General features: G+C 33.2%; 2 protein-coding genes across 2 annotated transcripts in view; one reads left to right on the top strand and one right to left on the bottom strand.

Annotated features, from left to right (window-relative positions):
- The window catches only part of LOC136064284 (peroxidase 66-like), a 9887-nt gene extending 8518 nt beyond the window's left edge, over positions 1–1369 (top strand). The window contains exons 3-4 of the mRNA XM_065765838.1: positions 52–240; positions 699–1369. Coding sequence (XP_065621910.1) covers positions 52–240; positions 699–1262 — 753 coding nt within the window. The 3' untranslated portion in view covers positions 1263–1369. The remainder of the gene's footprint in view (positions 1–51; positions 241–698) is intronic.
- Positions 1370–1401: 32 nt separating this feature from the next.
- LOC112004503 (uncharacterized) lies at positions 1402–6444 on the bottom strand. The gene is made up of 5 exons (XM_024036757.2): positions 6258–6444; positions 4987–5234; positions 4362–4575; positions 4088–4242; positions 1402–1794 (listed from the first exon to the last, which is right to left on the bottom strand). Exons 1-4 carry the CDS (start codon positions 6417–6419, stop codon positions 4120–4122), a joined length of 747 nt encoding a protein of 248 aa, XP_023892525.1. The 5' UTR covers positions 6420–6444; the 3' UTR covers positions 1402–1794; positions 4088–4119.
- Positions 6445–13063: the final 6619 nt, after the last annotated feature.

Below are 13063 nucleotides of genomic sequence, written 5' to 3' on the forward strand. Positions count from 1 at the left end.
ACACACACATTATTGTTGAAATGGCTATATAATTCTCTTAATTATTTTTAGGGATGTGATGCCTCGGTGTTGCTGGACTCAACTCCAGGGAACCAAGCAGAGAAAGACGGACCTCCAAATATTTCAGTTCGATCATTCTACGTGATAGATGATGCCAAAACTAAACTTGAAATGGCATGTCCACATACAGTTTCTTGTGCTGATATAATTACAATTGCAGCAAGAGATGTTGTAACCATGGTAATTTGACAAATTTCCTTGCTAGCTTTCTACCTTTTGATTAAATAAATTTGTTTAAGAGAATCAATCAATGCTTACTTAGTTAACCACCCTAATTTCATATTTAGTATCTAGTCAACAACATAAACATGAAACCTCTCAAGGATATTAATTGGAGCAAGCAATAATAGTTTTTTTTTAATTAAAAAAATATGTTTTTAAAGGCAATTTAATTTATAGTTGTTTTCCTAGGGATAATTATTAGGCACTCTTGACATGATACTCCAAACCAATTAAAATAAACCACCTAATACAAAAATTAACTTTTCACACGACTTTTTGAGTTTATGTCATATTTTTGTATTAGATGACTTGTATTTATTGAAGTAAAGTATCAAATTACCTGTACCATGGACTATCTAACAATTATAGGTTTTCCTAGTCACTAAGATTTTTTTTTTTAATAATTTTAAATTCAGTCTGGAGGGCCTCGTTGGAATGTGCTGAAAGGAAGGAAAGATGGAAGGATATCAAAAGCTGCAGAAACCATCAACTTACCAGCTCCAACCTTCAATGTAACCCAGCTCATTCAAAGCTTTGCCAAGAGAGGTTTAGGAGCCAAAGATTTGGTTGCTCTATCAGGAGGTCACACCCTTGGCTTTTCACATTGTTCTTCTTTTGAAGCTAGGCTACATAACTTTAGTTCAGCACATGACGTTGACCCCAGTATGAATAATGAGTTTTCACAAAAGCTAAGAAAGAAATGCCCAAAACCAAACAAGGATCACAATGCTGGGGAGTTCCTGGACTCGACCTCGTCAACTTTTGATAATGACTATTATAGGAGACTGATGGCAGGAAAGGGTGTTTTTGGATCGGATCAAGCACTAGTTGGTGATTATAGGACTAGGTGGATTGTTGAAGCATTTGCTAAGGATCAAAGTTTGTTCTTTAAGGAGTTCGCAGCTTCAATGGTGAAGTTAGGGAATGTGGGGGTTATTGAAAATGGTGAAGTTAGACTGAAATGCAGAGTGGTGAATTGAAAGAGAGCAAAGCCAACCCAAATTTATTATTTTGTTTCCGGTTTATATAATAATGTAAACACGTATTGTGTTACTGAGTTGTCTTTGAATAAATTTGATTAAAACTAGCATGTGTAGCCTAATATTAATCACACACTAATTACAAGGAAATCCAATGCACATATTGGCAGCAATAGAATTGCATATCGAAAGATTGTCTACATTCACAATGGCCTTTTCTTTTCTCAAGTCATTATCTGTGTTATAAAACAACTGCTTCTAATTTAAGCACATTGACAATCTCTAATTTCTAAGGACTATGCATTGGTAATAAAGGTTCTTGATATTTCTGTGACATAGAGAGCAATAAAAATATTCATTTTGCATACCGTTAATGAGAAATGTATGTGTATAGCATCAGATAGCTTTTTTGGCAGCACAGAGAATGGACAATAAAATCAAGAAATTTCTCTTGAATCAAATCATCTTAGCATTCCATATTGGCTTTGGCTTGCTGAGTTGGCCACTTCAACAGTACAAAATTGGCATTCACCTGAGAAGCATTATTAATATTAGAATGATGATGATACAATACAATGTTCATTTTGATGACACTACACTAAGAATAGTTGTACTGGGGGGAAAAAAATCTAGACAAAACAAAACGTTATTATGTGACAAAAATATGGTCAAGCAAATGGTCCCACAATTATACTGAATCTTTAATTTCTATTTCGGCTCCATGTATGAGTAATTCCAACTGTATCAAAAATCAAAAGAATAAAATGTGCAAAAAACCAGATATAATCCCAAGATGAACCCAAAAGTAAATAAGCAGCTATTATATGCAAAGGACTATCACCTAGGAAAACTATGCAAAAGGATGCTAGTGTTAAAACAGTTTTTAGTTTGACGTTTTTATGTGCAGAGGTAAAATTGAAATTTCATTGCAAAAGTCTCAATAGTTAAGGACCCACTGATTTGTTAGTTTAGACATTAAATTTGACCAAGAGGTGGACACTGCAAACTAATCTTAAATAGGGTTTTGAAGGCAAAGTTTTGTGATTTTGGGAATACATCACAAATTTCCCCCAAAGTTTAGGGTACATAACTACAATTATCCCCAACCAAAAATTCAACAGTCTTTCTCCCTCCTTATCCCTCAATTTCCTTCCAATTTGAGAAGAAAAAAAGATAGTGCATCCAAAGAGAAGGGGAATTTCTCCATCTCCCTTCCCTCTCCTCCCTTCCTACAAAACCAAACCAAGTAAGGACACTCTCCTCCATCTCTTGTCCCTCCTTTTTCACCCATCCAGACACAACATTAAAATTTTCCTAAACTTTTTCTCATCACCTATACATCAAAACCTTCAATCAAATTTTTATATTCAGCTGCGGCATTCAGCATCCTACATTTGTAAAGATCAGCTCTGTTTGCCTTTAAACTTGCAATCAATTCAATATATAAATGACCAACAAACTCTGAAAGCCCTCCTTTCATCATATATAACTCTTGAACCAAAAGTTTAAAATGCTAAAGCCCACAATATAAGCATCTGTACGCAGTTTATCAAAATTTTCCTGTCCTACATCAGATTTGTCCAAACATTAGCTTCACGAGTAACCACAGTGATTGGTTTCCTAATTTCTTTGATAATTTGATGATTGGAGATACGGGGATTTGAACCCAAGGCTCTTGGAAATGGTCTCCTATTTTTCATAACATAGAAACTGTAATTAATTTAAGAATGATAAGAAACACCATCTGACTCATACGGAGAGTATAAGCTAATTGAGGAGGAGACTCTTCATTCTTTTATCAAGTCTAAGGGGTTTCAAATTCATTCTCCAACGTCACATTCATAATTTGGCTAAAATTTGGTCTGTAATAATATATTCCTGACTTCATCACAGTGTTCCTATGTAGTTTCAAAACCTCAAGCTATTCTTGTTGAGATATTTGTGGTGAATTGTGATACCATGGTTTACATGGATTGGATTAGATTAGCTTGTATCATGCGGGCACGTCCTGCGTACCACATTGGGTGTTAAATAGTTTGAATTGGGCTATTTAGTGATTACAAGGAGCCTCAATTACAACTTGGTTAATCCAATTGGGGTATACATGCAAATGTGGCTAGTGTTTTTCCTTGAGTCATGATAAAGATGTTAGGAATTTAAGTGGGGATATTGCATATCCTAGGATCCGGACTACATGGGTTGGAATAGATAAGCATATGTTTGTGTGGGCATCTGTTGAGTTGGGTGTTTACTAGGTCAAACTGAGCTATATAAGTGATTATGAGGAGCCCCAATTGCAACTTGACTAGTACTTTTGGGGTATAAGCGCAAATGTGGCTAATGTTTTCCTTGAGTGGTGACATGTATCCTTGGGTTCCACTGAGCTCTCTCTCTCTCCCCAAAAAAAGAAAAGAAAAGAAGAAGCAAAATAGAGTTATTTGTCTTATCCCAAAAAGGTAATCCCAATTCCCAAATGCCTTATTTCTCTCTAAAGATCAACGAGGAATAACCTGAAGATCTATCCCAAAGTTGCTGTAGGTAATCCAAATGTGGACCAGTTCCTTGGTTATCCACCAAAAAAAAAAGGGATAAAATATAGTTACAAGCACAAATAAATCACACATCATATGGTCCACAATAACATCCTCTTAAACTAATTCTAAACTCTAAAGTAAAAAAGAGTTTTAGGTAAGGAGTCATCAAGCCTGCAAATTATCAGATGTTATGGCACCAGTCAATTAAAAACTAAATTTTACTTGCAAAAGATGATCAACAAGAGATAGAAAGGTAAGTGAGGAGTTATAGCTTTCAATCGAGGAACTTACCAAGTCTGCTTAATCTAAGATGACTACACCCATCAGGCAAATGCTACATCTGACCGGAAGACATACTTAACACCCTTTGCAACATTACGGGCTTCATGCAACATACACTTAGCCCCATGAATATGTAGGAGAGCCATCCCTTCAGTGGGAGCCACCTTCAAAGTTAAAGTTACATCACAATGCATATTCCAGAAAATGTAACTGAAAAAAAGGAAAAAAGAAATTTAAAACAAAAAAGGGTAGGACAAAAGAGAGAATAAACAAAGGAACTTACCTCAGCCACAACAGCATTCCTTGAACCGTAGAAGACTGTCTCTCCTCCAACTAGAGGCTCTGAGGAAGGATCCTTGGGGCTGCTCAAATCAGTTTTGGCATTGGGTTTCAGACCACCACTTAAATATATTAACAAAGTATAATGGGTTCTCTTTCCCTCATCAAGATCAGCACTTTCATCAATATGCCGTCCAAAGCGTTGACCAACCTTGTACCTGATCACTCAAAGCATCCAAAATAATATGAAGTTTCAAGGCAAAGAAGGCAAAGAATTTTGGCTAGAGCTTTTCCATAAAGACTATATATATATATATATATATAATTCAATAGTTGGGGAAGGGGGATTTGAACATTGGATGTCTCCATTGGAAACACCAAGAGGTGCTAATTGAACTACAAGGCTCCATATAGAATAGTATATAAAGGAAAAGTGAAAGTAATAAAATCCTATGTCTATATCATGAATAGTCCTTCCTACACTCTACAACGTTCAGAGTTAAAGAGATGATTTGCCATCATCAATAAGTTTCACTATATGATTCTCTTTTGAAAACTAGATAGCTATGTGTTTATATCATCTATAAATGAGAAACGGAGCATGGACTCATGGAAAATTTTCAACCAACCTGTAGAACCTGATATTTGGATTCAAACCAACAGCAACCTTTCCTCGAATTTTAATATCCGAAAAAAGTTTGTGTAGTCCAGACTCCCATATTGTTTCTGCAAGAACAGGATCATTCACAGAGATTCGATCATTATCTCTGTAAGCTTCACCTTTTGTTGGACCAAGACTTCCTTGGTGGACAAAACCAATAGACTCTGCAGCTTTAATAAATGCCCTTGATTCAGCAGATGTGAAGAAATTCTGCACCTGGATATCTCAAACATAGTAGAAATATTACAACCGATAAAACTCAATAACTTATTCAACAAAATCATGTTTCAAATGGCCATATATATAGGATTGCCTTTCATGCCAGAATGAAAAGGCATAAAAGTAATAAAAGTGTAAGCCCCTCACCACCCATCATTAGACAATTTAATTTCACAAACCTTGATAGTAACAAAGATACAACTTAAACCAATTATTTGTTGACCACTTCCAATGATGTAAAGGTAATAATTTTCATCTCATATCTGAATTTTTAAAACTTCTCCCCCATTGGTTTTTATCTCTACCTTCTCACTAAGGCATTAAACCAGGATCCTTTTCTTTGTTATCCTACCAAGTACTAATAGCCACCTATCAATTCCAACTCCATTCCTTAAAAGCAATCATGGTTATATTACAATTAACAAGCTATGTCTGAAACTCATGACATAAATTCAATTTGTTTGACAAATAAACAAGCTTGAAAAAGCTTCTAATGAATCCCAACAAATTAACAACCCGGGTTCATTTCCACTCACTAGTCACCACGATAAACATCCTATTAATTAAAAGTATCCACATCCCAAATCAAAAATGTATTCATTCATGAACTCATGAAATGCAATTGGGCATCATTGCAATTGTCAAAATTTGCAGTAAAATGGAACACCAAGCGTTTTCCGCCCTTCCAATCAACATCCTAGAATAATTCAAAAGAACCCAATTGCTAAATATCCTTAAAAAACTGAAATTTAGTGAAAAAAATTTATTCCTTTTACACATAAAATGAAATATGGAAAATACAGGTATACAATTACAAGTCCTAAACTTGATAACAATAACATGACACAACAGGACAAACCCCCTTCTTGCCCTGAAACACAAATCACAACAGACAAACCACAATAAATTAAGCTCATATGCTGTCTTAAACACAGGGCACACATGCACAAACAAGTGTTAAAAACAAATAAATAAATAAATAAATATGAAGAAGAGCAAATATGTGATGAAAATTCATACAGTAAAAAGATCTGTATCCTTGAGGTGAGTAATCTGGAGGTTCTGTTTGGGTTTGATGAGTGGCCACTTTGGTGTTGTTAATGTTGGGTTCTTCTGTTTCTTGGTATCTGCTTCTCTTTTCTCTGCCATTCTTCTCTTCTTTTTCTCTGATGTTTCTGCCATATTAAACTCTGGCTTATTTTCTTGCTCTTATGTTGGGCCAATTTGTTATTTTATTCGGCAAGATCCGGGCCTAATAATTCTGGGCCTACTGTTGTGGCTTATATACGCCAGGCCTGCGCCATTTCTTGGACCTTTGTCCCCTCTGTCCTCTCTGAGAGCTAAGCTAAAATTAAGTCGATATAATTTAAAATTAGATATGCACTAAATCTATATATATATATATATATATATATATATATAAGTAAAACTTAGAGAAAACCTAATTAGATTCTACAATTGAAGTCCAATTTTACATCATGTGTCTTAAATTATTTATTTTTAGAGAGTTTTATTTTTTCATTTTGAAGTCAAATGTGGGACCACATTATAAATATCCATTAAACTTAGTTATTGCATACAAAACAAAGAGTTTAAAATTAACGAACATAAATAAAAAAATGACAATTTACATTTTCTATCATTTTAGTGATTAAAAACAATTTTTTTTTTCTTTTTCTTTTTATAATTTGATAATACAACAGGGGAGAAATAGTTTATTAAACCATGATTCTCCTAATAAAAAAAGGGTAGACTATGTTATTGAGTTACAAAACTCTTTACAAGTAGTTAAGTACTTGAGATAACTAAGTTCATGAATGATGGTAATAGTTTTCTTATCATGTTCTCTAGACATTATGCTTATTCTAATAGTAACCATCTACATATTAACATATAAGACATGATTTATCTTCTTTCTCATTATTTTTATATTAAATTATAAAAAATTTACGTCGCTTGAAATAAAAATAAATGTACATTTATTAAATAAAACCAATTTCAATGGAAAATATGTATTAAATTATAATATAACATAATAATTAATATCCATGTAATTAAAATTGTTTATTTCGTGAGCTAAACTATTTTCTCTCTCAAATTGCTATATTTATATAGTACAGTGGCGGCTCTAGGAATTTATTTCAGATGGGTCATTAAAAAACTTGAAGTAAATAAAATTTAATAAAAAAAGAACTTAAATATATCGAACTATTGATAAGAAATAAAAAAATATATACAAATACATGAAATTTTACAATTTCTTTCTAAATATTTTCATATTTTGAAATTGTTACGTGATAGTTCATTATCAATTGTCATTATTTATTTTCAATATGGGTAGGTGTAACTATTTTATTTTGCTAAATTTGTATAACATTTTTATTTTTATGCATTTGTCATTGTTTTTATAAAAATGTTTTGAACTAATTGACAAAACTCAATTCACTAGTAATGTATTAACACACTCATTCATGCATAAATAATACATTAAGTATCTACTTAAACAATAAAAAGCTTGAACATTCTGACTTTACTAATTTTTTTTTCCTTAAATCACTAACTTTATAACTAAAAGTTTTGTGGGAGTGCCTTTTTCTTCAGCACACCAGCCCAAGGATCCTGGACTAAATAATTATAGTTTTGGTAGATTAGGCTTGGTTCACTGTAGCTAAATGGGGGCTGATTACGAATCAAGTTGTGCGCAAGTCACATAAATCTCCTCAAGGTAAAAATGCGATTCCTCTTGAGCAATAAAATACCATTATAAGTGTTTTAGTGTCATAAAATGACCATTTATGCTTACGAAATAAGTATTCATAATATTCACAATGAGAAAGAGATTGAAATAGAATATTTAAGGCTTATCTTTTATTGTATAAACATTTAAAAGAGTTTCTTCACTTGGTACCCTAGGTGTACTGTCGTGGGATCTCGGGGCGTATTAGGCCTGTAAGAACCCAGAACGCTCATTCTCTGAACTATATGATCTTTTTCCATGCTTATTATGCAATATAGTTTTGTCATTTCTCTTTACCTCTATTGGTCTTACATAAAAAACACTATACAATACACAAATTTTCAAATAATTGTTAGTTTCTTAGATTAGGATATACATTTTAATACATATACATATACGTAAATGAATTTCATGAGAATAATTTAGCCATGAGGATCCTGGCCCCAACTCTCACACACTTAGTGTTTTTGCACAAGACTTGTGAGGTTTGGAACTCAAGTCCAAGTAGCTTTGCTTGGACATTGTCTTCCAAGATAGATAGGTGAAAAGGATTTTTGTGGGAGAAATTGATATTTGATGTGTGCATGTTTTGACATATGTTTCTTTGGAGGCAAAGTGTGTCCAAGGCCCAAGTTGAAGTGAGGACCCCGGTAAAAAGACTCAGCTTTTGGTTGAGTAAAAGGAAAACTAGCAAACAAGAATATATGTATTGAACAACAAGAAAGCAGCAAAGGAAAAAAATGTAATGAAGAAACACACAAAATAACTATTGAGGATCCTCCAATCAGTATGAAATATTTCATTATTTTTCTTAATAGTGGATTACAATATGCTCACTAAGATGTGATACAATGTCCAAATAAACTCAAAAATTACTGACTTAGATGGCTATCTAAGCCTCTAAGACTTCCAAAGTTTGAATCCTTTTGAATCCAAGTATGTACTAGTGGCTGTTTCTGGGATACCGAGAGATATTTCCCTACTTTATTTGAATTTTGACAGAGTTTTCTCAATGATTCTATTATGATTTCACTATTGTTGAATATCCCCTTCAATGTTGGCTGCCTTCCCCTTTTATAGTGTCATTTTAGGGTTCGGGGTACCACTGATTCCCTTCCTTTAGCTCCCTGGGTACCAAAGCCCCTATTATGCCAGCCATTTTGACTGCTGATTCTTTCTCCGTTTCTCATAGTTTTCCTCTTTTAGTCCTGTTTTCCTAAAAGCCACTTATTGACTTTCCATTTTGGAGAGCTAACATTTACCCTCTTTTCTTTCGAGGCTTTTTACCTCTTAGACCCAACTTTTTGGCTGTCCTTCTTGCTGTCATTTTTTCCAAGTGAGCAGAATCCATTCCTGCTGGGTTGAAGGTTTTCCCAGCCACTTCATCTTATAGTTCTTTATTTTGGGTTCCCAAGGTACCAGCCTTTTGTTCATGAATTGTCACTCTCCAAGCTTTTTGATTCTTTGTTGCACCACTAGGTGCTTGAGAAGGACATATCTGTTCTTCCTTTCTTGTATTTTGTGGTACTCCTTTTAAGCTGTCTCAATCCCACTTTAGCTGTGCTGCACGTCCCGAGAATCCCGAGCCTCTGGCAGCCTCTGGGTATCCTGGCCCAGTTCTTTCATTGGATTTTGCTGGACTTTTTAATGGTCTTTTTTGCTGGAAATCTGAACATACATAAGGCCTTGATGTTGATTCTTCTTGCTGCATGAATTGGGTCTTTTTTATTTTTCATGGAATGGATTTTCTTGTGAAATTTTGGACCTCAACAAGTTTTAGGATGCTTTGATGTATGTTTTTGTTTGGTTTTGGACTGGATTAATCTGTGATCAGGATGTGAAATAATATTTTTAAAGATATTTTGAACTAATAAAAAATATTATATATATAATATTAGTATATATATAATATATATAAAATATTTATTTAAAGAGATACATAATGGTAATATTATTATAAAATGACTTCATTTCTTTTCTTCTTATATTTCTCTTAAACAATGTTATAATCTATTTAATTAGAAAAATTTTATTCCTTGATATTCCCTTATTATTGAATATTCTATTCTTAAATTGCTTTATGAACTTCAAAACCAACCCTAGAAGTTAAGTTGAACCAATAAAATCCTTCATGTTTTTCAATGATGAAAGAAGATGTCTTTATAATGTCGAGTAGTCGAGTAGCATTGTATTTGACCCTTAGAGTTATAAAAGGTTTTTCGGAGAAAACAGTTGTTCATGCACTTGTTCCATCCTTCGTGGTGGTCCATTCACTGAAACAAAGGCATTTATTCCGTGTGAATTGATTGGTCTATTTAGGCTCCTGCCCAAGCGTACGCAATGCATGATGTAAGACAAAGTTTGCTTTTTAATTTTTGTAATTATTTAATTTTAATATTTTTTTTTGTTAGATTCGTTATTTTAGGTTTAGATTATTTATTTTCTTATTTTTAGGTACTTTAAATATATTTTTAAGTCAAATTTGATCCATATTATGGTTAGTTATTAATTAAGAGTTATTTTAAAATATATTTTATTGTCTGTTAAGTTTGACAAAGCCTTTATATAAGTCTTTCTCTGGTAGATTTCAATTTATCTACTGTGCTAGTTATATTTGGATGTGCTGTAGTTAGCATGTATTTTGTTAAGTTGCAAGCTAATCTAATGTTACGTGGATTGATTTTTTAGAGTGGGGCATTCAAATTTTAGTTGGACCAGTCGACGAGTCCAAGAAAAAAGTGCATTTGAGGGCCTTTTTCTCTCAAGCTGAAGAGTTAGAATCTTAGAGGTACTTTTTTGTTTTTTTTGAGAAAGGAATCCTAGAGGTATTTATTTACTTTGAAAATTTTAATATCCTTGTCCTAAGGTTATATTTGTTTCACTAAGAATAATTGTGGTTGTTGATCAAAATCAAAGCTTCATACTAAAGAGAACTTAATATGCAAATTTCAAAAACCTCGTTTGTACATATACATATACATATACATATACATACATATATGTGTGTGCGCGCATGAGTTAAATGTAGTCATTCACAATAAATTATGGCGACACCTGCAACTGTATATATTCTAAACCATAAAATTCTGCAATCAACATCATAATTGATAATTTGATATTAATTTACATTGGTCACCTTATTGTTTGTTATTATATAAACTAACAGATGGTGGACTCACTAATCTTACACTACAGTACTGATTGTAGAATTATTGCAGTTTAGTGTACAAATTTTAAATGTTTGGCACTTCAGGGTGTATTGTTATCCATTAATATGTAAATTTAGATATTTATTTATTTATTTTTCGATAAAAGATAGAAATTATATTTTGGCCTGATTTAAGTGTATACGTGTGTGAGTTTCCCTCATAGAAACTTGAACTTCACCTTTTACCCCTCACATCCCACAAGCATTTATACTTGTGGAGTGACTATTGTGCCAAAGGTGCACAATGATATTTAGATGTTTATTTGAATTGTATGACAATGGTTATAATTTTATACTAATATTCAATAGCTATAATAATGGGTAGGAGGATTTAAACTCTAGTTCTTCTTAAGAAAGAGAACAAACAAAGTTACTATATAATGCATTTGAAAAAATGAAAAAAAAAAAAAAAAAAAGTAAAATTTTGGAAAGTTATATATAAAAGTTGAAAGGAAAAAAAGAAAAAGAAAAAAAAAAAAAAAAAAAAGCTGATCCCTATCAATTATCTAAAAAGTTTTGGATGCAGAGAGAGATTCTACTATCCTTTATTTTGCTATTTTGATAAGGTATTGATTTCCTATTACTTTTCTTCATTGGTCCACCACATGCTATCGTTTCTTGCGTCTGTGTTCACACATGATTTTTTTTTTGGATGAAAATGTTCACACGGGATTAAAAGCCCTTCTCCTAAGGCCACTTGATTGGTTGCCAAGAAAAGAGTACTTTTAGTTCTTCAGGGGTGGGAATAATATTAATCATGGAATTCACTATACTTTGTACCCGTTTGGATACTGATGAAAAAGGCAGCATATACGTTTTGGCCTTTTCTTTTTTTTTTCTTTTTTTTTTTAAGAATGTGCACTATGGGTCCCGTGTAGGAAGAGAAGAGATTTTTTTTTTTCTTTTTTCTTTTTTTTTCAGTGGGTCCCGTGCACGGACCCACAAGTACTTTATTTAAAAAAAAAAAAAATTGGGTTTTACAGTATTATTCACCTATTTAAAAATTATTTTGTTACAGTGTTTTCAGTTTTCAGCAAAATAAGCGGTATCCAAACATATCATTCATTTTGTCCAACTACCTTGGCACAATTTTTTTTTAAAGGAAAAAAAAAAAAAAGAAAAAAAGAAAAGGAAAGTGATCAGAGATGGTTTAAACTAAAGTGGAAAAAACATATAAAAAAAACCTCTTGTATCAAGTAAGTTAGGTGGGAAAGGGTAGCAGTGTTATGGTTATTGACCAGTTTTGGTCGGTTATTTAACCAGTTATTGGGATTTTTTGAGACCGGACTAGTAGTTGGTCCCAATTCAATTGGTTGGACTGGCCGGTCCGGTCCAATGTTAAACCATAAGCAATGGGGGTTTAATTAGAGATGACCAAGGTCCAAGGTAATTGGCTCAAGGGCTATTTTAGAGCCATAGGACACACCACCACCATGGTTGCTGAGCTTTGGGATTTAAAAGAGATGGGCTGATTCTTTGTTCCCATTTAGGGGTGTGCACAACTGGACCCTGGTCGATCCAACTGACCAGCGCCAATGATACCAAACCACAGATGGAGCTGACCGATTAAGCCAATGCCAGCAAACGGAAGGCAAAGCCCATTCCAATGCCGGTGCAATGTAGCAGTTGGAACTCAAGTTCAAAACCAAGATGGAGCTGACCGATTAAGCCAATGCCAGTGAACAAAAGGCAAAGCCCATTCCAATGCTGGTGCGATGCAGCAATCGAAACTCAAGTTCAAAACCGAGATGGAACCGAACCGATCAATATATGTATGTAATGTATATATATATATATATATTTAAATTGACTTATACGACATTGTTTTAGTTAGCTTTTATTTTTATTTTTATTTTTAAACAAAACGGCGTCGTTTCACTA

Source organism: Quercus suber, unplaced genomic scaffold (assembly GCF_002906115.3).
Source record: "Quercus suber isolate HL8 unplaced genomic scaffold, Cork oak 2.0 scaffold_657, whole genome shotgun sequence".
Taxonomy (NCBI): Eukaryota; Viridiplantae; Streptophyta; class Magnoliopsida; order Fagales; family Fagaceae; genus Quercus; species Quercus suber.